General features: G+C 48.5%; 1 protein-coding gene across 1 annotated transcript in view; it reads right to left on the minus strand.

Annotated features, from left to right (window-relative positions):
- PODXL2 (podocalyxin like 2) overlaps window positions 1-22,777 on the minus strand; it is a 40,474-nt gene that overhangs the window by 16,395 nt on the left and 1,302 nt on the right. Inside the window, exons 2-3 of the mRNA XM_042912550.1 lie at window positions 18,342-18,620; window positions 415-1,211 (exon numbers count right to left, since the gene is read on the minus strand). Of these exons, the coding sequence (XP_042768484.1) occupies window positions 415-1,211; window positions 18,342-18,620 (1,076 nt within the window). The remainder of the gene's footprint in view (window positions 1-414; window positions 1,212-18,341; window positions 18,621-22,777) is intronic.

Here is a 22,777-nt window from a genome sequence, read left to right on the forward strand (position 1 = left end):
GGGGTTTAGTGTTCTGTCGTCCCAACAGGAAACAGGCCTGCAGGCCTGATGCACGGCCTGACACAGTGGGACTCCCTCCCCTTCCGCCTAGTGGAGGGAGCCGGCCTGGGTGTGTGGGCTGGGGCCGGGTGAGGTGAGGAGAGCAGGGGTGGGTGCGGAGAGGGGGTGGAGGGCACAGGTCAGGCAGTGGGAAAGGCCAGCGGTAGCACTGAACAAGGCCAGGCCGAGGGAGCTGAGCTCTCCCAAGGCTTTTTACCTTTGCATGGAAGTGTGGGTGCGCATCCCAAAAGTCCCGCCAGAGAGGGGCCGCCCACCTCAGCCTGGCATACCCTCCCAATCCCCTGTGCACCTGGGGATGACCAGGCTCCTCAGAGAAAGGTGCAGCCGCGTGGCCCTCGAGTGCCCTCACTTTACCTGAGTAGAATCCCAGGGTATTCTGGACTGGGCTTCGGTGGCCTGTCCTTCCTGGGGCTGCTGGCTGAGGTCTTCTTGCCCCAAGGTGGCAGAGGCAGGTGTCAGTTCCGCGTCTCGGGGAGCCAGCGGGAGAGAGGCAGAGGCTCCAGGGTAAAGGGGGTCTTCAGCTGGGGTCTCGGCCCCACTGGGAGCTTCTGTCTGAGGGAACGAGGCTAAGGACGGCACCTCCGCTTGCTTGCCAGCCAACCCCGCTGCTCCCACGGTGGCCTCCTCGCTTGCCTCCTGAGGAGCCTCAAACTCCACTCCACGCCCCGTGGCCGGCAGCGTCGTGCCCCCCGTCTCCTGGCTGACGAAGTCCTGCCCCCCCGGGGTCACTGTGCTCGGGGTGACTGCGGACGGTGACAGGCTGGGCTCCATGCTGCTGCCCACCTCCACACCCGAGGAGGCCTGTTCCCCAGATTCTTCGTGCCTGTGCTTGGCAACCCCTGGCACCTGGCTGCCGCTGGTGGGAGAAAAGCCATGGCCCTGAGTTTGGGCTTCTTCTTGGGATCCGTTCACAGGCAGCAGCTCCTCCTCTTCTTCCTCTTCCTCTTCCTTCTCTACCTCCTCCTTCTCCCTTTCCTCCTCCTCCTCCTCCTCATCCTCCTCGTCCTCCTCCTCTTCTCCAGGAGCCATATGCCAGGGTGGCTCCACCAGGTTCATCTTGGGCAAGGGTGAGGGTGGGCTCGGCACCTCCTGGCCCTGGCTGGTGTCTTCTATGGGACCCGCCTTCTCCGTCAAGTCTGGAAAGACGTAGTCTGTGGACAGAGACAGAAACCTCATTCGCTAGTTTCATCATCCATCACTGAGATGTTCAGTGTTCGCTGAGCAGATGACAGAAAGGAACCATGAGACCCACAGGGGGACAGTGGGGAGTTGGACTACCGGTCATATTGGAAAGGAGTGGGAAACAAGGCTGGATGGTGGGGGTTCGGGGGGGCAGACTGTGGAGGAGACAAGGGCCAAGCTGGTCCCTGTTTCCTTCATGATGATACAAATGACACAAATCTGCCACTAAAATTCCATGAATACAAGAATGTGAACAGTAGAAAGATAGCTTGTATGATCGCACCCCTTGGAGATAGCTCTCGTTAACAGTCCACGACAAGAAGTTAACATCTTCTCCATCATTCTTATAATGGGTTTGTTTCCTTGTCTGCAGATTTCACCAAGAAGACTCAGACAACCCATTAGAAAAGGTTCCCTCCCCCATCAAAATAAATAAACTTTAATTTTTTTTTTAAATTTTTTTTAAAAAGGGGCACTTGGGTGGCTCAGTCAGTTAAGCATCTAACTTTTGGTTCTGGCTCAGGTCATGATCTCGTGGTTCATGAGTTAGAGCCCTGCATGGAGCTCTGTGCTGGCAGCAGAGAGACTGCTTGGGATTCTCTCTCTCCCTCTCTCTGCCCCTCCCTCCCTCTCTCTTAAATTAAATTAAATTAAATTAAAACTTTGTTAAAGAAAAAAAGTTTCCCTTTAAATCTCTTTACTAATGGGTTGTTATGGGGGTCCTCTTGGTAAAACCATTGAATGACGTCTGAGAACCCTCTGATCACAGGAAAAGATGAAATGCAGAGATCATGGCCATTGTTCCTAAACTGTGCTCTTTTGCTGAGATGTAGGCCTTGGCTGGGAAATAAAAAAGATGCCAGGAGAGCTCGAGAGAGTCCAGCGGCTGAGCCCAGAGCCTCCCAGAACTGACAGGGTCGCTGTTGGCAGTGACAGTGGGACTTTTTACCCTCGCTGCTATTCCTGGGAATCACATCTTGAAGTGCAGAACTTAGGAGGCTTCCTGGATGGCAGGACTTGTTCTGGCTTTTCAGTGAAGCCTAGGCCCCTTCAGGGTAATGACATATAAAAATCATGAGCCAGTTCTGTTAAAAATTCCTTTAAAACACTGGAAGGTATTTCTAGGTAGCAGCTTTTATTGGCTGCCATTTTGTTACAAATAAAAAATATCTAAGACCGTTTTAAAATACTCTTTAGACATGAGAGAGGTGGTAATAGTTTAAAGTGGTGAACTGGGCCTCCTCCTCCAAAATGTCTATCAAATCAGAGAATGGCTTTTCAACTGTCAGATTAAATTTTGAAAGATTTAGATACATTTCTGGGAACATGGAAAGCAGATGAGACCAACGAACAGATAACCCCTCAGCCAAGACAAACAACAGGGAAAGATAGTGGTGGAGGGAGGGTCTCTTCCCAACAGAATTAAGGAGACAAAACAACTATGGGAGCATCAAGGACACACAACAAAGAAAATTCATGGAATTGAAGATAATTTTTAAATTCCAGTTAGAACCTCAGAGAGACCCAAAGATATTGCATCCCCAAAATGAGAACGAATAATAAAATCAAGTAATCTCTAAAAAATAAAAAATTTGTAGAAATTGAAATTAAATTCTTGAAATGTAAAAATTCAACAGAGTAGTTGGAAGAAAATGTCAAGAAAAAGTCTCCAAAGCAAAAGTAAAAGGACAAGAAAGAAAAGTTAAAAGATACAGATGACCAGTGCAGGAGGTATAATATCTAATACAATTTCCAAACAGACAAGAACCTTAAAATAGAGAGCATAAAGAGTCAAACAAAGAAGAAATTTCCCAGGCCTGGCAGCAGGAGTCTTCACATTGAAAGTATATATAATTGAGGTGAATGATAAGAGACTCACACCAAGCTTTATTCTCATGACATTTCAGAATTCTAAGGAACAAGACAAGATTCTAAAAGCTCTCAGAAGAAGAACACATAAAGTAACAATAAAGAGATTATTAAATTATCATCAAGCTTCTAATTCATAACGCTAGACTGCAGGAAGGAAATTGAAAATGCATCCCAAATTCTGAGGGAAGTTTATTTTGAACCTGGAATTTTATACCCAACTAAACTATCAATGAAGTGTGATCACAACATACAGACATTTTCATATATGCAAAGACTTAAAGGTTTGAGAATCCACGGATTCTGAGAGAAGTATTTCAGGAAGTTCTCCATGAAGTCTAAGGAAGACTGAGAATCAAAAAACATAAGAGGAAGTCATGAAAATAAATCTCTGAAGGGAAACTGTGCAGCAGGCCTACAGAACAAGCATTCACATAAGAACATGGAATCACAGGGCTCTGAAAATTACTACAAAAGGAAAATCGACTCCCTATAAGAAAAATTATGATTTTTTAGCTGAATGATCTTAGTGATATTTGAAAGCCCACTGTGATATTTAAATAAATAATTAGAGGGGTGCCCAGGTGGCTCAGTCAGTTAAGCGTCCACTTGGGCTCAGGTCATGATTTCACAGTTCATGGATTTGAGCCCCACACTGGGCTCTGTGCTGACAGCTCAGAGCCTGGAGCCTGCTTCAGATTTTGTGTCTCCCTCTCTCTCTGCCCCTCCCCCTGCCTGCACTCTCTCTCTCCTTCAAAAATAAATAAACATTAGAAAAAATTTTTACTGGGGCACCTGGGTGGCTCAGTTGGTTAAGCGTCCAACTTCGGCTCAGGTCACGATCTCGCGGTCCGTGAGTTCGAGCCCCGCGTCGGGCTCTGGGCTGATGGCTCAGAGCCTGGATCCTGCTTCCGATTCTGTGTCTCCCTCTCTCTCTGCCCCTCCCCCGTTCATGCTCTGTCTCTCTCTGTCTCAAAAATAAATAAAAAACATTAAAAAGATTAAAAAAAAAAAAAGAAAAAAAAAAAGAAAAAATTTTTACTGAACAATTAGAATATTCTACCCACCCCGCTTTTGTTAAGTATACTCTTTTTGAATCAAAGAGACTGGTAACTGGATATCTTCCACTCCTCACAGTCTGCAGGGAAACTTACCTATTCCCCACACAAAACAGTCAGTCATGGCACTTAGGGGGGAGGTGTGCTCATGGAACAGAGACCACAGAACACTGAGGAGCCAGACACCAGCCTCTAATACTGAACAGTCTAGTATCACCTTTATAAATATGAACAAACGATCAAGATTCACAGGACATTAGAGGAAAGCCAGGCTCATGACGAAGCATGAAGGAGAGAAAGAAAAGCAACCCACTTCTGAGAGAAGAGTTAATCCAGAAAACAAAAGAGAACTTATAAAAATGTCTTATTAACACCTCTAGAGAGACTCAAGAAGAAATTATGCCCATAAAACAGGTATATAAAAGAATAAAAATATTTTAGTTCAATATAAGTAAGCATTTTGTAATATCTCTGTTTAAAATCGAAATGCAATGCATAAAAACCTATTGAAATGGCCTAGATGGCCACCTGACAGGAAAATGATATAGTACCATGTCAGAAGGCTTCTGGGGAAATGGACATATAAAATCCCTTACATCATGAAATTTTATGGTCAGGAGACTGCTCTGACAGCAATGTGTAAGAGTTTGATGAAAGAGGGGATGAATGAAAGCAGAGAAAAGCGTTGGGGAGCTTGCTGCCTGTTCCAGGAGAGATGAACACAGGTAATGACATTGAGAGTGACGAGAGAACGGATTCAAGAGCTGGCCCCAAGGCAGACTTGATAACCTGTGTGCACTGGCTGACTAACAGGAAGAAGGGGGCACTCTGGCTGACTATGGGGGCAGCCGTGCCCTCAGCAGAAATGGCGAAGTCTAGAGGCCAAGTGCCCTGGAAACCCTCAAGAAGCACTTGAAATAGTCAGTAGGCTCAGGAAAGCCTAGAATATGCTGGGGATGCGGTGGATGGTGGTGCACTCCAGCAGAATCCCCCTGGGCTGGGGGAGTTCCCAAGAGGGCAAGCTGACCAAAACGATCCCTCTACTCATTTGATGTGGACTTTCCAAAAGTCGAGTTCTCTATTCCTCCAAAGGCAGCCTGGCTCCCAACAGAATTCCCTCAACTAAACTAGACAATAACAGCCGTCATGCTGTGGGTGATGGGGCCTGGAAGCCAGAAGAGTCAGCCACCAACTGATTTGTCTGAGCAATGGTCAGTCCCTGGGCTTCTCTGGGCTTCGGTTTTTCATGGGACGAATGGACACTGGCATATCTGATTTCTAAGGTTCTTCCTGGCGCTGATATTCAACACTTTGGAGACAGTTTTGATAAATGTGTCTCATACACCAGTGACATTAAAAACAACTCCTCTGCCGTCCCAAATAAGAATAATACAAGATTTATGAGACCACGAACTCTGATTGCCAAGCAAGGGGATTTTCTTCACCCCTTTGTTCCCAGCACCTAACATAGTGCCTGGCCCAGTGCAGAAAAGAGAGCAATGTGTGTTTGCTGAACTCTTGACTAGCACCTTCTGCCTCCTGAACCCAGGACCTGTCCATTTAGGGAGAGAGAAGAGCCTCTGAAGGTGTGGACTACTCCTTCACTAGCTCCTCCCCGGCTCCCTCCGTGTGATTACGCCCACACAGCCAGCCCTTGACTCAACATCTCCACACTTCTTTCTCAGTGAGTTACTGATTCTAAAGACTTTCTCTATGGCCTCCATGCTAAAGACTCCCAAATCTACATCTTCCACCAAGCCTTTGCTCTCTCCAGCCCTCTCATCTCTGGTGACTTGACAAAACACTAATAATGCACCCTGGTGCTTGGACTCAGCAGGCTTTTTTTCTAGTTTTTTTTTACCACCTCTCCCCTTCCAAAATTATTCCTTCTTCTTTTACTGTGCGATCTCAGTTCCCAGTTCCCGCTGCTTATCAGCAGTGTAGCCTTGGACATGCACTTGACCTCCATGTGTCTCCTCTTCCTTATCTATAAAACAACAGTAGTACCTGACACACAGGGCTGTGGTCAGGATGCACTGAGATAAAGCCTGGGCACAGCCCACACTGCACAGCGAATACCTGAGTCACTTCAGCTATTCCTCTACCTCCTCCCCGTTATTATCACTAAATTTACGTACTATAAGATCATAATAGGAAAAGTGGCACCATTTTGGAAGTCTGCTCCACAAGACGAGGAGTAAGAGAAGTGCCTGAGTGATAAATTAGTCAAGGAGAATCCTGGGAAGAGGGCAGGGCAGGAAAGGATTGACGGTTTCCTGACAAATCTAGATATGATCTGAGTATCAGAAATGTCTCTTACACAGAAACAAGAATTTAAGGGGAGACCCTGTGGGGACACAGATTATGAACCAAAGAAGGTGTGGAGGGAAGTGGAATGGGAGCAGGTGTGGGACCGACCCTGGTGGGATGGAAACGAGGTTGCCAGGAAGAGTGGGCAGGGGGACTGGATCCAAATATGAACATAGAATAACAAGTAAAGGGGCGCCTGGGTGGCTCAGTTGGTTAAGCATCTGACTCTGGACTTTGGCTCAGGTCACGATCTCACAGTTGTTGGGATCGAGCCCCTGACTGTGCAGGACCTGCCTGAGAGACTCTCTGCCCCTCCCACACTATCGCATGAGTGACCACTTTCTCTCTCAAAAAAAATCAAGTTAAAAAAAAAAAAAGTAAAGAAACCATCCTTTGTCCAAGAGTAGCACCAAGATTCACTGAGAAAGAGAACAGCACTTGTATGACATTCCTGTCAAAAATGCAGAACCTGAATGTAATCATGGGGAAACACTAGACAAAACTGAGAGGTATTCTACAAAATAGCCTATCTCCTTCAAAAATGTTAAGGTCATGAAAGATAAAGTCTGGAGAACTTTCCAGAATAAAAGTAACAAGGCATGACAATAAATGCAGTCCATGATCTTGGACTGGATACTGAACTGTAAAATATAATTTTGTTTTCTTCTGCTACCATGGACACTGGGCAGGGGGTGGGGAATGGAAAGTCTAAAGTTTGTAATTATATAACAGTATTGTATCCATGCCAATTTTCTGATGGTCATTGTACCTTGATTTTGTAAGAGAATGTCTCCATTCTTGAGAAATATACACTGAGGGGCACCTGGGTGGCTCAGTCGGTTGAGCATCCAGCTCTTGATTTCGGCTCAGGTCGTGATCTCACAGTTTGTGGGTTCAAGCCCCACATCAGGCTTCGTGCTGACACAGCAGACCCTGCTTGGAATTCTCTCTCTCTCCCTCTCTCTGCCCCTCCCCCACTCTCTCTCAAAATAAATTTTAAAAACTTTAAAATGTTAAAAAATATACATACACTGAAAGGGCACCCGGGTGGCTCATTTGGTTAAGTGTCCGACTCTTGGTTTCAGCTCAGGTCACGATCCCAGGGTTATGGGATCGAGCTCCACGTCAGACTCTGTGCTGAGTGTGGAACCTGCTTGAGGTTTCCTCTCTCTCTCCCTCTGCCCCTCCCCCATTAGCTCTTCCCCACCCCTGCCTAAAATAAATAAGCAAACTTAAAAAATAAAAGAAATATACACTGAAGTATGTAAAGTCAGCAAAGGGGCATCATGTCTACAACTTACTATCAAATGGTTTAGAAAAAAACTGCATGTCTGTAAGTATACATGTATATGTTGGGTAAGATGTTAACAGTGGGGGAATCTGAGTGAAGGGTATACGGAAATTATTCTTGCAAGTCTTCTGTAAATTTGGATTATTTTTTTTAAATACGGAGTTAGAGAGAAATCCCTTTAACTCCTGGCTAGTGAACATGCTGGAGCCACCAGAAGGGGAATGAAACAAGGAAAGGGACAGGGCAGGCCAACCTGGACCAGGAGCTTCCGAAGGCTCCAGGAGCAAGGAACACAGTGCCGTAAGAGGGGAACAGCCTTGGCGGACGGGGCAGAACGTGCTTCTCCCACTCAGTTGTCCAAGGAGAAGCTTCCCGGGCCTGGCGACACTGGCCTGGGAGAGGGAGCAGGAGCAGTGGTCTTGGAGAAGGGAAAAGGGAATAGACTGGCAATGGAGGAAGAGAAGAAAAGCAGGGAGGTGGGGCAGGAAAAGGAGAGCGATGGAGGAGGGAGCTGCGCCACACCACAGCGGGTGAGACACAATGGGCCAGGCAAGGCAGGTGGCTGCTCCGGGCACCCCTCCACCCCCTGCCCCAGGTCTCCCAGTGCAGTGACAGGTGGTGCGTCCCAAGTCCTGTCCACTGCTGTCACCAAGAGCTGTGACTCCACACGGGGAGAGCCTCTCCTGCTTAGTGCCCGAGGCTTGGCTGCCCATCTCATTTACTTCAGCACAGGGAGGCAGGACAGGAGGGTCCCATGAATGCTGAAAGCCTGTTTGGGACAAAGGCATACCCACAGAGCACTCCCCACACTCCCCATACGGGGACCCGAGTGTGAACAAACACAGATGCCCAGAAGACATGTTCAAGACGGCACGAGAGCCAGGCAAAGCCTGTCCCTATCCCCTGGAGGGTAGGGACAGCTGGGACACTGAAGAGATGCCAAAGGTCTCCCACAGCTTAGACCCTCCAGAGGGGGCCTGACCTCAAAGCATGGAAGGTCAGGGAGTGGCTCTGCTGCAAGGGCACTCAGGAGACAGGTAGCTCAGTCCCCTCACTGTCTGTGAGATAGCAGAGGACCCCCTGGGACCTCAACCAACCCTCCCCCCCACCCCAGCCTCAGGAATCTCCCTCCCTGAACACGGGGTGCCGGGTCTGTGAAGCTGCAGTACCCCCTGGTGGCTTCCACTGGGAACTACATCTTCCCTGGAGCCGAGGGAAATCAGGCCTTCAAAAGACAGACTTGGGGTATTTCACACGACACAGGGGCCCTGCAAGATCAGAGAGCCCACAGCCTGCCTTTCACAGATGAGGAAAGAAAAGCTTACGGGGGGAGTAGGGGGGGAGTAGGGAGGACACTCGCTCTCAGTTGTGAAGCTACACTTATCACAGTTGTAAAGGTGTAAAACTCAGGCTCGTGGGCGGCCTGCTCAGTTAGGACGACACCCGGACTTGGCTTCAGACGCAGCGAGGAACCAACTACCGGCAGCGGCAGCGGCATCACCTCTCCCTGGGGCATCCACACTGTGGGCCAAGGCCCATCTCTTTAAGGCTGGGCTTGAATCAGCAGACTAGTTGGCAGGGCGAGCTCAAGGCACAGCTTGAGAGTTCTGCAGCCACAGGGGCCAGGAGGCTGGCTGACCGGCCTCCAGGCTAGCCCGCCATCCCTCTGGGAAGTTGAGGCTGAGGTGAAATGACAGAAAGCATTCAAATCACCTTGCCCAGAAGGCAGGCTCTTCTCCCTAAGGCATTCTCTTAAAACCCTGGTGCGGTCTTACATTCCACACACCCAGCTGGCCGCAAGTGTATCTGCAGTGGGGTGTTCCTGCTATGGGACACGAAGGAACTAGCGTTCTAGCACAAGAAGGGACCCGGGGGGTCATCTTGAGCAGATGACAACTAAGTCTAGGTAACATGGGCTGTCACTGTCTTCAAGAATATGTCTCTTCAAGAATAAGACTATGTCTCCTTAGAGAGGCATTTTTTTTTCAGTTAAAAAAAATTTTTTTAGCTTTTTTTTTAAATTTTTTTTTAATGTTTATTTTTGAGACAGAGACAGAGCATGAATGGGGGAGGGGCAGAGAGAGAGGGAGACACAGAATCGGAAGCAGGCTCCAGGCTCTGAGCCATCAGCCCAGAGCCTGACGCGGGGCTCGAACTCACGGACAGCGAGATCGTGACCTGAGCTGAAGTCGGAAGCTCAACCGACTAAGCCACCCAGGCACCCCTTTTTTAGCTTTTTAAAATTTATTTTTGAGAGAGCGAGCGAGCGAGCATGAGCAGGGAGGGGGAGAAAGAGGGGGAGACACAGAACCCAGGCTCCAGGCTCTGAGCTGTCAGGTCAGAGCCCATCAAGGGGCTCAAACCCACGAACTGCGAGATCATGACCTGAGCTAAAGTCCGACGCCACCCAGATGACCATCCAGGTGCCTCAAGAGGCAATTCTATCTTGGCGGCTTTTTTTCCTCCCCAAATTCCTTAAACCCACCTTCAATGGTCCCTTTACAACTCAAGCTCATTTCTGTTTTATCTAAGTGAGGAAATTGTGGGAAGCCTCTCCCTCGGGATAAAAACCTACATATTTTCTCAGCTGTTCCAATTCAGCCTTCTTTGCCTGGGGCCAAACAACTGGGATTACTCCTCATTCTCCACCCCTCCCCTTGTCATTCTTCTCTTGTGGCAAGTCTGGATTCCCCACACCTTTTAAGAGTGGTCACAAAATCAGCAGAGTAGGTACACAATAAATATTTGCTGAGTGAATTGTGCAAAAGTGAACAAGATTCACGGGCTAGAAGCTGGCTGATGTTTGACTCATGCAGAAGGGTCTGAGCCGAACACAGCCCTCACGCTACACTCTCCCCACTGGACGTGATCTGGCGGCTAGCAGGAGGCCACTCGGATGAAACTCCGGGCCCTGGACAGCCTGGATTCTCCAGGCTTTTGCTTTTCCTTTCCATCTCACTCTGGGGCTGGCTGTTTGTTCCCTAAACAGATCAAGTTGCATCTTTTCCCCTCATATATTTCATCACTTTTGTGAGTCTCTTTCCCCAGTTTATCAAGGTCACACTGGACTTCATTTCTGCCTTCTGGGGTAGCCATAATCTCATGCTTGACCCTCGGCGTCAGCTGAAATATTATGAGCTGACTTCCCTGTTTGGGACATGAAATTTAAACAGGCACCAAGCCAGTGGCCTTGAAAGATCACTTTAAATGTCCCTTTCGGTTAATGTCAAATCACTGAAAATTGCCCTGTGAGTGCAACACTCAAGCCAGTTATTCGAGCGAGTGTTAATACAAAAACACTCACAAAATTCACAATAGACTTGTATAAAACAGAGGCACAAGGGAAGAAGCTTTCAGCATAATTACAAATGACTTTTTAATGGTCAACCTCAGGAGTCATCAAAGACATGTAAATTCAACAAAATGATACATTTTTTGGACTGCCAACTGGACGATCTGCGGATATATTTAAAGGTGATCGCCAGGATTCGATGAGTGCAGGAAACAGGCACTCAGTCTGCCGCTGATGGGACCACAATGGGGGGGGGGGTGGGATTATGAATGAAGAGCTTTAAAACCAAACACTCTGACCCTGTAATTTCACTCCTAGCAGTGCACCCTACGTGAACAGTGAGGATGCTCACGGTGATGCGGTTCCAAGGATTCCCATCATGGCACAGAGAGGGTAACAACAGACTGGAAACCGTCCAGTGCTCAGGCAGCAGGGCATTAACTGAGCACGTGGTAGCCTGGCCCTCCTCGGGATGCTATTCCAGCCTTACAACTGGGGGCGGAGGGCCCTGTCAGCGGGCGTGGAAAGATGCTGCCAAGTGAAACACCGAGACCTGGGCACTGTCATTCCATTTTTCATAAAAGCACATTCTATGTATTTCCCGTACGGGAAAACCGTCCAGAAAGACATGTGCCAAGATGTCAACATTCGCCAATTCTGGGTGATGGGATCATGAGTGGTTTTCACTTTCTTCTTTTCTACATTTTCTAATTTTCACACCAGGATGTTTGTTACTAGTGTAAAACAAAACTAAAGGGCTTTTTTTTTTTTCTTTTAGCATCTAGGTGAAAGCGACTCTGTCAGTGGGCTTCTTAGCAACACGCCTGATGTGTGTGCAGTGACCCAGAAGGTCAGATCACTCAAGAGCAGGTACAATCTCAATGTATGGAAGCTATTTCCAGGTCCCAGCAGACAGTGGTTTTGATGATCTGGTTTCTATGAAATTCATTACAGGCAACAGTAATTAAAGTGGTTTAATGAATAATTTTAGATGGAGGAGTAGCAGCTCTTGAAGTAGAAATCTCAAATTTGAGATTTAGCTCTGCCGCTTACTACCTGTGTAATTTAGTGCCCCTTTTAAACCTCTCTAAGCCAGTTTCCTTAGTTATAAACGGTGATACTAACCATGCCTGCTTTTATGGATTTCATCAGGTCGCTCTGAGGTTAAAAAAAATTACGTGAAAACGATTTCTAAAATAATATAAGCATGCTATGAATGTTCCTTATTCGAGAGCAGTGTGGTTTATGCCTACCCATCGCTTGGCAGGTGCTGCTCGGTCCTCTTAGTCCAGGAGCATGGGGCCCTACCCCCTGCCTCCAGGCATGCTCGAGACCCCGTCTGGCCCAGAGAACTCCATCCCCAAGGCCTCAGGATTGGGTCAGAGATGGGCTCATCACCCAGGGCAGACTGAGGAGCTTCCATTCTGAGGCTCTTCTAGAAATGCTGGGGAGGCAGAGCTCTCTGTCTGTTGGGGCTGTTAAGTGAAAGGAGATGACACGGGAGTCGCTGGAGGCTCTCTAAAGCCACCACGCATGGACTTCGTGCCTAAGAAAGAAGCCAGCGAGGGGAGTGAAGCATGATGAAGCAAGCCAGGTTCTCCTGTCCCATTTCCACACCTGGATACCCCCTGCCTGGGCTCTGGGCTTACTGGGCCCATTAACACCTCTTTTTTCACACAGTCCTGTGAGCCTATCTGAGGTAGATTTCTAGAACTTGCCAACCCCGAAGAGTTATCACTTTTCTTGTAGAACACTAATTAGCTTATTCACCAGGAAAATTAAAATTGCATGCAGAGAACTTTATTAAGGATACTGGAGAACGAAAGAGGTGGAGGGTGACAGGAGAGAGAGCCTCGGGATGAGTGGGTAACCTGGGAAATTATTATCAATCATTGACAATCCTGCCAGAATGAACCCCTCAGGTCTTAAGCTGGCTTGATGCTAGCTGGCGGAGTGGAGATCCACACTTCCTCCCTATTTTGCTGAGACCACTTTTTTCACCTGAAATGTCAGAAAATCATAATATTTTAAAGCTGGAGAAGGCTTCCATCAATCGTTCCTTGCTTACAGATGAGAGGCTGAAGCCAAGATGAGGCAAGGAACCTGCTCAAGGTCACAGCACACTCATCAGCAGCTGATCAGAAACGCCAGCGGCTGTTTTGGCCGCGGGGCCTCAGGACGGTCGCTGCAGGAGGAGCCTAGCTCTGGCTCTTCTAGGTCCAACAAACTAGCAACGAGACGTAGCACACTACTGGTGACAATGGAACACACTGTTTCCTCTCTGACACAGGCCACTGGTGCGCTCCCATGGCAGGCGGCCAGGCACAGGCCCCTCACTGCTCAGGAGTTGCTGATTCCAGACTCAGGCTTTGCTGCACACAAGCTGTATGGCCTTGGGCAAAGCGCTTGTCCTCTCTGGGCCTGGGTTTCAGCATCTGTGAAGCAGTGACGGCTGCTGCCTGTGGAGCTCACAGGGTGGTTGTGAAGTTCCAATGAGTTAACCAAAGAGAAAATTCTATGAATAAAATGGTGAGAATTTACCAGTGGTAAAATACAAGACACTACTTACTGCTGGCCTCGAATAAAATTGCGAGCTAAGAGGCAACCTCATGGAAAGAGCCAAGGCTATGGAGTCTGAGAACTCAGGTCTGAATGCTTAGTACCCAGGGCTGTTATCCAAACTCCCGCAGCCTCAGTTTATTCCCTGGGGGGATGGGAGTAACCACATATACTTGCTTCTGTGAAGATCAGATGAGATATTATACTGGAACACCTAACACGGTGCTGGCGCATGCCCAGTGTTCACATATGGGTCGGTATCGTAATTACTAGAAGGGTACCAGGTCTGCGATTGGGCCGGGCCACGGCATGGCTTTCAGACATATTCACGTCCCCAGGGGCCGTGTCAGGATGGCACTTAGCATGGTCACTCTGACCTCTGGACGGACTCCTCACCCAGGCAGGCCCTTTGAAGGCTCCTGGGGTCTCCTCCGACCTGAGGGGCAAACCCCGAGGGGCAATGCCCTCCTTCCTTCCAGAGAACCCCTGGGTGGAAGCCTGTGACTTTCAGGGTCAGGAGCAGAAGGGACTGGCACACTCTGTCCTGTCTGGGCTGCCTCCCCATCCAAATGAGCCTCACACCTGGGACACTTTCTGCCTCTGTTGTGGTCTAACACCATGTCATCAAGGTACTGTGACGACGCAGCTTAACTTCAGGGCCACCGCCAGCTCACAGAGACGCCCCTCTGGGTAGGTGACTTAGAAAAAGGCACTCCTTCATCTGGCCCATGGCCCAGTGAGCAGTGTGCACCCTGGACTTGGGCCCTGGCCCCCCTGCAGCGAGGCCCCCTTGGACCACAACCACGTGCAGTCCTGCTCACATGGCAGAGCTGGAAAGGCCTCTCAGAGGCTGTGTCTTCCAAGCTAGGGGTGGCAGCAGGTACAAGTCCCCCAGGCGGTCGGGATGCTCAACGGCGCTCCGAGCAGACAGGACAGGGGGCAGGGCGCCACAGGCTCGGGGAACAGACCTGAGCCGCTGTCAGTAAAAAGGCACCGATTCTCCATCCAGCTCCGTCACATACCAAGTGTGACCTTGTTAAAGCACTTCCCTGTGCATCAGTTCCACATCTGCCAAGTGGGGACGATAATAGGCTAATTAAACGATGCATGTTGGAGAAGGGAAGGAGATGGGGCCAAGGGGAAGGCCGGGCCAGATGTCAAGAGCATTTTCTGCAGTGCTAAGATGTTTAGCTTTTGTTCCGTGGGTACTGTGCTTTCACGAACTGCCTTGGGGGTGTACGGAGAAGAGAGCCACCTGAGGAAAGGGAAGGGCCCGGTGGGAGGGAGAGCAATGCGAGAGCCTGGCCGAAGCAGCTCTCCCTCCCCCTCACCTACTCCTCGTGCAGGGCACCTGAGTCCCCGTTTTGCGGTCGTTCGGGTGTAGAGCAAAGATGAGGAAACAGACCACACGACAGAGCTGGCACAAGAGGAATGCGGGCAAAGTGCCCGTGATGTAGCACGTGTTCAATGAACGACAGCTGTTTTCACTATTAAGAGGCCTAGACCGGCTAATGGGAGGAGAGAGGTGACGTGAGAGGAAAAGGAGAGGAAGGGAAGGGAGAGGCAGAGCAAACGTGAGTTCACTGAAGCCTAAGGAGCCATCCCACTGTGATCCTGAGGAGGGTCCCTGGCTCACCACCGTGGCGTTCTCGACCGCGGCTCTCAGAATGACTGCTTGCCTCAGACCAGAGTCTCGAGAGTCTAAACAAGGAAAAGCCCAGGGAAAGACCCGAGTACATCTAATTGTCTAGCACTTCTTTTCAGTGTGGGGGGATATGCCTCTGCGTCAAGCAGCTAGCTTTACGGGGGAAATGAATTCAATCTCTACCTTATACCGCGTACCAAAATAAATTACTGTTAAAGAGTTAAGTGTAAAAACTGAAGGTGAAAAAGAACAAAGGAAATAAAGGGGCATATATCTCAGGGAGGGAAAGGATTTTCTAAACATAAAGCAAAGAAAAACACATAAAAACATTTCAAACATTTCAAAAGAAAGACCGTCCAAGTTCGTAAAAAATACGTTATGTCAAAAGTTACTATAATAAAGATAAAAGTGATAAACTGGAAAAATGTTTTTTATATACGTCAGAGAAAAGGTTAGCATCCTTTTTATATGCAGATCTGTACAGTGGCAGGAAAGAACTAAAGCTTCAATAGAAAAAAATCTAAAGGTAGTAACAGCTAATATTTACGGAGTACTTGTGACGTACCAAGCACTGTGCTAAGCGCGTTAGATGTATTACTGCATTTAAACCTCACAACCCTATGATACTATTTCCTAGATGAGAAAATTGAGGCTTAGGTTGCTACTTGCCAAAAATCACATAGCTATTAAATGTCATTGCAGGGACTTTGGGAATCTGCTCTTAATTATACCATGCCTCAAATCAGAAAAGACTGTAAATGGTCAGAATATATACACATACATGAAGTTAAAATTTACTAGCAATCGAAGGCCATTATAATTTGCCTATCAAATTGACCAAGATTTCGGGGCGCCTGGGTGGCTCAGTCAGTTAAGCGGATCGCGAGTTCGAGCCCCACATCGGGCTCTGTGCTGACAGCTTGGAGCCTGGACCCTGCTTCGGATTCTGCATCTCTCTCTCTCTTTCTCTGCCCCTCCCCCACTCACAGTCTCTGTCTCTCAAAAAATGAACAAAAACGTAAAAAAAAAAAATAAAAAACCAAACAAACAAATTGACCAACATTTCTCAATGACAAAATACAGTTGTGGGAAGGGTCCAAAACACTGGCATTCATTCCACCTTTGGTGGATATGCAAACTGGAAAGACCTTTCTGGAGGCTGATTGGGAAATACTGAACAAAAGCCTGTGGAAAGATTCCCATCCTTTGTGTCAGACATGCTCCACCCCCTCCAGATCCCCTCTCTATCCTTCTCTACCCCATGAATTACATCAACAGGCCATGTCCTTGCTTCCTGACCAGACTCCTCAACAGAGGCAGGGGAAGAAGGAATGACAGGGCCCCTGGCAGAAGATGGAAAGAGAAGGGGTGGGTTATTTACTTTCCTGGTTTCACCCCTGCTGGGTCACTGCTCTTGTCAGGATTACTTGCTCTCCACCACACTCTATCTATCCCTCCTGGCTGCTTTCATCCATCCCTCCCTCTGTCCCTTAGGGTGTACGGGCACTGAGTGCCCCACTGCCACTAGCCCTGGGTTCTTGTTGCTGGCCTATCCCTTGCCCACACCTTCCTAAGTCCCTTGTTCTATAAGTAAACCCTCCCTGGATTATCTCAGTTTGACTGTGTCTTCTATTTCTCCGTGGGATGCTGATACATCCCACCCAGGAAATACATCTTTACACCTAGCAATTTTATTCTAGAATTGTATTATGAGGAAATAATCAAAAAACTGCAAAAACATATAATAACAGTGTTAGCAACATTAAACTGTTAACAACCTAAATATTCAACGAGAGAGAGCTGGTTTTATATATAAAATGATCCACATGATGAAATACTGTGTAGTCATTAAAAACCAGGTTAAAAAGGAATACTTAATGATGTGGAAATACACTTGTGAAATATTTTAAATGAAAACGGGATTCCAATGTGGCACATAAAAGTGACTACAAGGTTGTATCCCAAAGTATTAATAGTCATTCTCTTTGAGTTGTGAGGTCATGGATGAATTATTATTTTCTTCTTTGCAGTTGTCATGTTTTCTACCATCTCCGTGTATTCTTTTTATAATTAGAGAACATAAATCCAAAATACTATATACTCTCAAAAGAAAGATTAGGACTAAATTCTGCAACACCCCACCCCCATGTGCATGCACACACACACACTGCCAGGGCAACATTTAAAAACGGGCTTCTGCTGGGTGCCTGGGTGGCCCAGCCAGTTAAACGTCTGACTCCTGATTTCAGCTCAGGTCATGATCTCCCGGTTTATGGGCTCAAGCCTCATGCCGGGCTCCACGCTGACAGCACAGAGCCCGCTTGGGTTGCCCCCTTTCCTCTCTGCTCCTCCACCACTCATTCTCTCTCTCTCAAAATGAATAAACTTAAGAAAAAAAAAAAGAAAAAAAGAATGAGCACAGCTGCCAAAGCCACAAGCATGAAGACACACATCTGTATCCAGTCCCTAACTGCAGACATTCCTGCTCGCTGCCAGGCCTCAGGCTCGCTTTGGCCCGCACGCGGTCATCAGCCATGCTCTATAAACCCCAGAAACAGCTCTGGTGCATGACTGAGAGAAAGGCAGTTACAGTGCCTTGATCAAGGGTCCGAGAGACCTCAGGAAGGGCGCGGGAACCTTCGACAGAGATGATACAGCACAGCAGGGCAACAAACAAAACCCTAGACCTTGGAAAGACCTAGGCTTGGACCATGACTGAGCATACGAACAGGTGCACGACCTCAGGCATGCTTTTAGCTCCTTGAGCCACAGTTCTCTCATGTCTAAATGGGGAGAAGGTTTCGCTCATGGGCTGTAAGCGTTCTAGAGTTGTGTGAACACAGAACATGGGCTCCCTAAACAGCAGCAAAGGTTAAAAAGAAAAGAGCCTCTTGGATCAGTAAAGCATTCAGAGCCCCAGAGACTGCGCCTCTGTACAGGAGGGCAGCAGCATGGTAAAAGCTGGCGGGAGAGACAAGAGATGTGATTTGAACAAGGAAATGGTCCTCTGGCGTTCTGCCTGACGGCCTCAGTCCCAGCTGCAGTCAGCACATACTCTTAGGTGAGGAAAGCTACCTGCAGTGGGTCCCAGGTCCAGGCTGGAGTCATTCAGCTCCTCCTCTTCTTCCCAGAAGTACTGTGGCGGCTGCAGGATGCGGGACTCTTCACTCTCTTCGCTGGGGAAGCCCGAGCCAGGGGCCCCCAGGCCAGCTCCCAGCCCCATGGCCTCACTGGGTTCCTCCGAGTCCAGCGGCTCCAGGCCTGTGGGTGGCAGGAGGTCCAGCAAGGAGGTGGAGGTGAGGCCCTCGGGGCCAGGCTCATCGGACCCAGCTGTGCATGTGCCCAGGGACGCTCCTGCACAGACACGGAAGCCAGATTGTGAGAGGCCGGAAAGGTCAGACTGGCGAAGGTCACCCTGGAAAGAACCTAGGGGTGGTGGGGGGGGGGGGACTGCAGAGGGGTAGGGGGGACACTCCTGACACCCAGGGGCTGCCAGAGGCTGCTGTTCTCACTCCACGAAGGCCAAACTGCCCAGCCCTCCCTGTGAAGGGGCAAAGGAGAGACCAAGGGAGGTGGGCAGGACAGAGTGAGGTTCATCTGGCTCAGCACCCACTGGGCATTTGCTCACTCAGAAACTGCTCCCAGTGCCCACCTTCCTCACAACTGGGCTGGGTGCTCAGGGCACAGATGCAGTGAAGGACAGGTCCCTGCTTATAAGGACTCTGTGTGCACACTGTTCCCCAGGCTTCCATCCTAAGCTGAACAGTTTCCAAAACTGCATTAGGAACGTGATTTGTATTTCAGCAGTACGATCTCCTGAACAGTCTTTAAGAACCACATGAGATCGCAGTTCAAACTCATGCAGTGTCGATAATAACATATTTGTTTAGAATCTTGGAGGATCCCTCTTTCCTAACCTATAACACAAATGAACAAACAAAACCCAGTAAATTAAAGGGTATCTTTTCTTCTTCTCTCTCACTCCCGCTCACTAAGAATAGGAAGACAGCCCTATTTGCCAGTTTCACAACTTAATTACACAAATATTACTAACTCGCTATATGTCTTCTGGAAAGTTGCTTAAAACCTCTCTGTCTCCTCATCCGAAAATTAAGCAAGGTGGGTGAAATGACCTCTACATTTTCTGTTCCAAGACTAACGTTCAGTGATGTAGGGAAGAGATACGTCCCGCTACCCCTGTTGTGCACTGGGCCCTGGCTTGAGTAGCTCACGGAAATTTTTTGTGATGTTTTTAATAAAAAATAAGAGCTAACACTATTGTGCTAAATGCTTTGCAAGCGTCATCTGAACTTGGATCCTTACAACCACCTTATGAAGCAGTCGCAAACCCTAAGCTTTGCATCCAGAGCACGGTGGAGACTGCATGGTACGCATGGTCGGACAGCATGGGACCGTGAATGCAACATTTAGTCGTAAGGAAAGCCCTCCGAGTGAACGGGGCTTAACACAGTTAAGAAGTATGCAGGAGAGGGTCAACAGATCCTGAAATGGAACACAGAAGGATGCCCTGCAGAGAGAGCTTGGGCCAAGCAAGCAGGTTTGCGTCCTGGCTTCACTGAGCCACTCTGGGTAAGCTACTTCTCCACCAGGGGCCCCGGTTTCCTCATCTGTAAAGCAAGGACAAAAATTCCACAGCTTCCCGGGAGGCAGGGACCTCAAATGAGGTAAGCTCCCTACAGACCGGGCTCCAATGAACAGGCTGTATTCCATAAATGTAAGTAATATTATCCTACCTACTGGGACGTTCTTGGCCAGGAAAAGAGAATATTCGAGAGGCAATGGTCAGTATCTTCAAATATATTAAAATACAAAGTTGATGTGAATATGAATAATACAGACCACAGTTATTCTATGCGACTTCAGAGGAAAACTCAGGACTGATGAGTGGAAACCCGGGATGGCATCTAAGCCTCAAAGAGCTTTTAATCAGCAGCAGGTAATGCCTGGGGCCACCTGTGCCCACCACCCAGCTCCTGCTCCCGCTTCCAGCCTCTGCTTGTGAGAAGCGCTCCCCAGCCATTCCCAGACTAGGCCAGGCACCTTCCTTGTACCATAGCCTCTGAACCAATTTCTGCACTTTTCTCACCAAACCATAACAGGCCATCTTACAGCCTCCTTCCCTCACGCGGCGTGCCCCGTGTCTGATTCCACTTGGTCAACCCCACTGACTGGGGCCCCGTGACGCTAAGATCAGAGAGCTAGTTAATAGAAGAGCTGTAATTAGCTGGTCTCTCCCCTCAAACATGACCACTGCGTGGAAAGCGTAGTCTAAGTTTTACATACGATACCAGCAGGTACGACAGCCCCGTTCTGCAGAGGTGGTACCCCCCAAGACTAGGGGAACCAGATGTGATCAACTTACCCAGAAAAACCTCACACAGTCCATGAAGGAAAAATGTCAATTGATGAGAAACGTTTGCAATAATGACATAAAAATTTCACGGATCCCCAGGGCCCCTGAGCAGCCAATCTCTGAAAAGGCCATTGGCTGAAAATCTTTATCTATATATACCAGCATCTAGCAGGTGTGTGGGGAAAGACGCTTTGTCAGCCTTTATTGAAAGGCGCAAACTGGTTTTCTTCAGGAATTCTTGGAATTTTATCCTCCATAAAACCACTGGAGGATCAAATTGCATTGCCTCTTTGACACCTGAGAGTTGCCTCTCTCAGAGCTGACCCGTGGCATGAAGGGAGCAAAGTCACTCCCTCCTAGGCCTTGGTCCGGCTCTGCAGAGCAGCGTGGACCTTGAGAAAACGAATATGCCCTCTCAAGGAAAGGCTGACCAGCAGTCCCGATGATGTCTCACCTCTGCTGACCAAATACCGCCTAGTCAGTGAAGCTCTCTGCGCAGAGGATGAGGTGAGTTCCTCCATTCTCCAAACCTCTCCCCTCCACCTGGCAGGCAGAGAAGCCACCGTCTCCCTCCACCTTCTCTCCCCCTCCCTCCTCCTCTTCCTTTCCAACCATCTAATAGGAACGAACAGAGATTTTGTTAATCTTGCTGAAAAGCTGTGTGTGAAAAAAGGGATCTGGGTTTTCATCCCTTTTCCAGCACACAGTTCCGTTTTCTTGAAGCTATTTTTCCCCTGTGATGATTATTTTTTCTTTATATAGACCTTGATATGTTCAAAAGCCTTGGCCACGGGTGATTACTTAAGTAATTGCAAGAGGTTACTTATTTTCAAACTTGCCCCCGAAAATAGTAGCTGAGACCCAAGCATTCTCTGTATAATTGCTTTTGCACTTGATAATTAATCTGCTTTAATTGAAGACTCCATCTGATTTGGAAGTTCAGAATTACACTCTTTGTGACTTTCTTTTTTTTCCTTTAGCACCTAAAATGTTCTGTTACTTCATGACTCCCAACAGAGAGAGAGGGAGAGAAAAAGAAGGCACATGAAAAGGATTCGGGGACCAGCCTCAAAGAATTGAAAATCTGACCCAAACTCAGAAAAAGAGGCGAATGAAGCAGGCTTACATCTTAGGGGGTGAAAAAAACAAGGCCTTACTAATCCCCGTGTTTTATCTCCCCTGCAATCTGCTTCTGATCCAAACATCCTTTTCTGATGTCTACCATCAGCTACACCCCCACCCTTTCCCTCATCAGCAGCTTTGAAGTACAGATCTGCCTAAGCCCTTGCCAGACACCAATACGGGGAGCCTCCCAGCAGCACCTGCCACACGGCCCCCACACCCTTGAGCATCAGCTACAACAGAAATCGTCTAGCACAATCACCCTGCCACACATGCACATTCCTATGTGTGTCTGGATGTGCCCGAGAAGCAAAGCTGAAGAGTTCTCAAAGGCTTTCTATAGAAAGGTGTAGAAGAACGAGACATACTGCTGAACACACACGTCTCCAAAAGGGAGGCGACAACGTACATCACATGCATCATGAAGTGTGCACAGGAGGGAGCAGGTGGGAGGCGAGTAGGAGTGGAGCTGCCCATAGTAATCCATGGCCAGCCACAGCTGGGCATGGGTCCTGACCCACCGTGCCTGCCAGCTCTGGTGTGGCTGTCGCACAAAGAAACAGCAGGCTAATCAATATGTAATTTATTTGTTGAGTCTCACCTCTTCCAAAGAAGGTTTAAGGTATGCAAACACAGACACGGGTGCGTGTGAGCGTCTGAGACACGATCTGATGGACGCATTTCTGTGCACACCCCCTTTGGTCCTTAGCTATCCCTGGACTGATGGTGGCGAAAAACTACCCTCACTGACTAACCCTTCCGGGGGCATGCTCGGAGCGGGAGGCCCCTTTCTGCTCCTAGTCATTTTCCCTGGGATTCTGTCACCGTGGGCCATGGCAATGACCCATCTCACTGCCAAGCAGACTGTTCTCCCTCCTCGGGCAGAGACCCTTTACAGCCTCTCCTTCACTCCCACAGATCCTCGCATGTGCCTGTGTCTTTGTGGGTTAACTGCACGGGAGGTGACTCAGTAGCCAGTGTCCCAGGCAAACTCCCATGTCACACGCACACATGT

Source organism: Panthera leo, chromosome A2 (genome assembly GCF_018350215.1).
Source record: "Panthera leo isolate Ple1 chromosome A2, P.leo_Ple1_pat1.1, whole genome shotgun sequence".
Taxonomy (NCBI): domain Eukaryota; kingdom Metazoa; phylum Chordata; class Mammalia; order Carnivora; family Felidae; genus Panthera; species Panthera leo.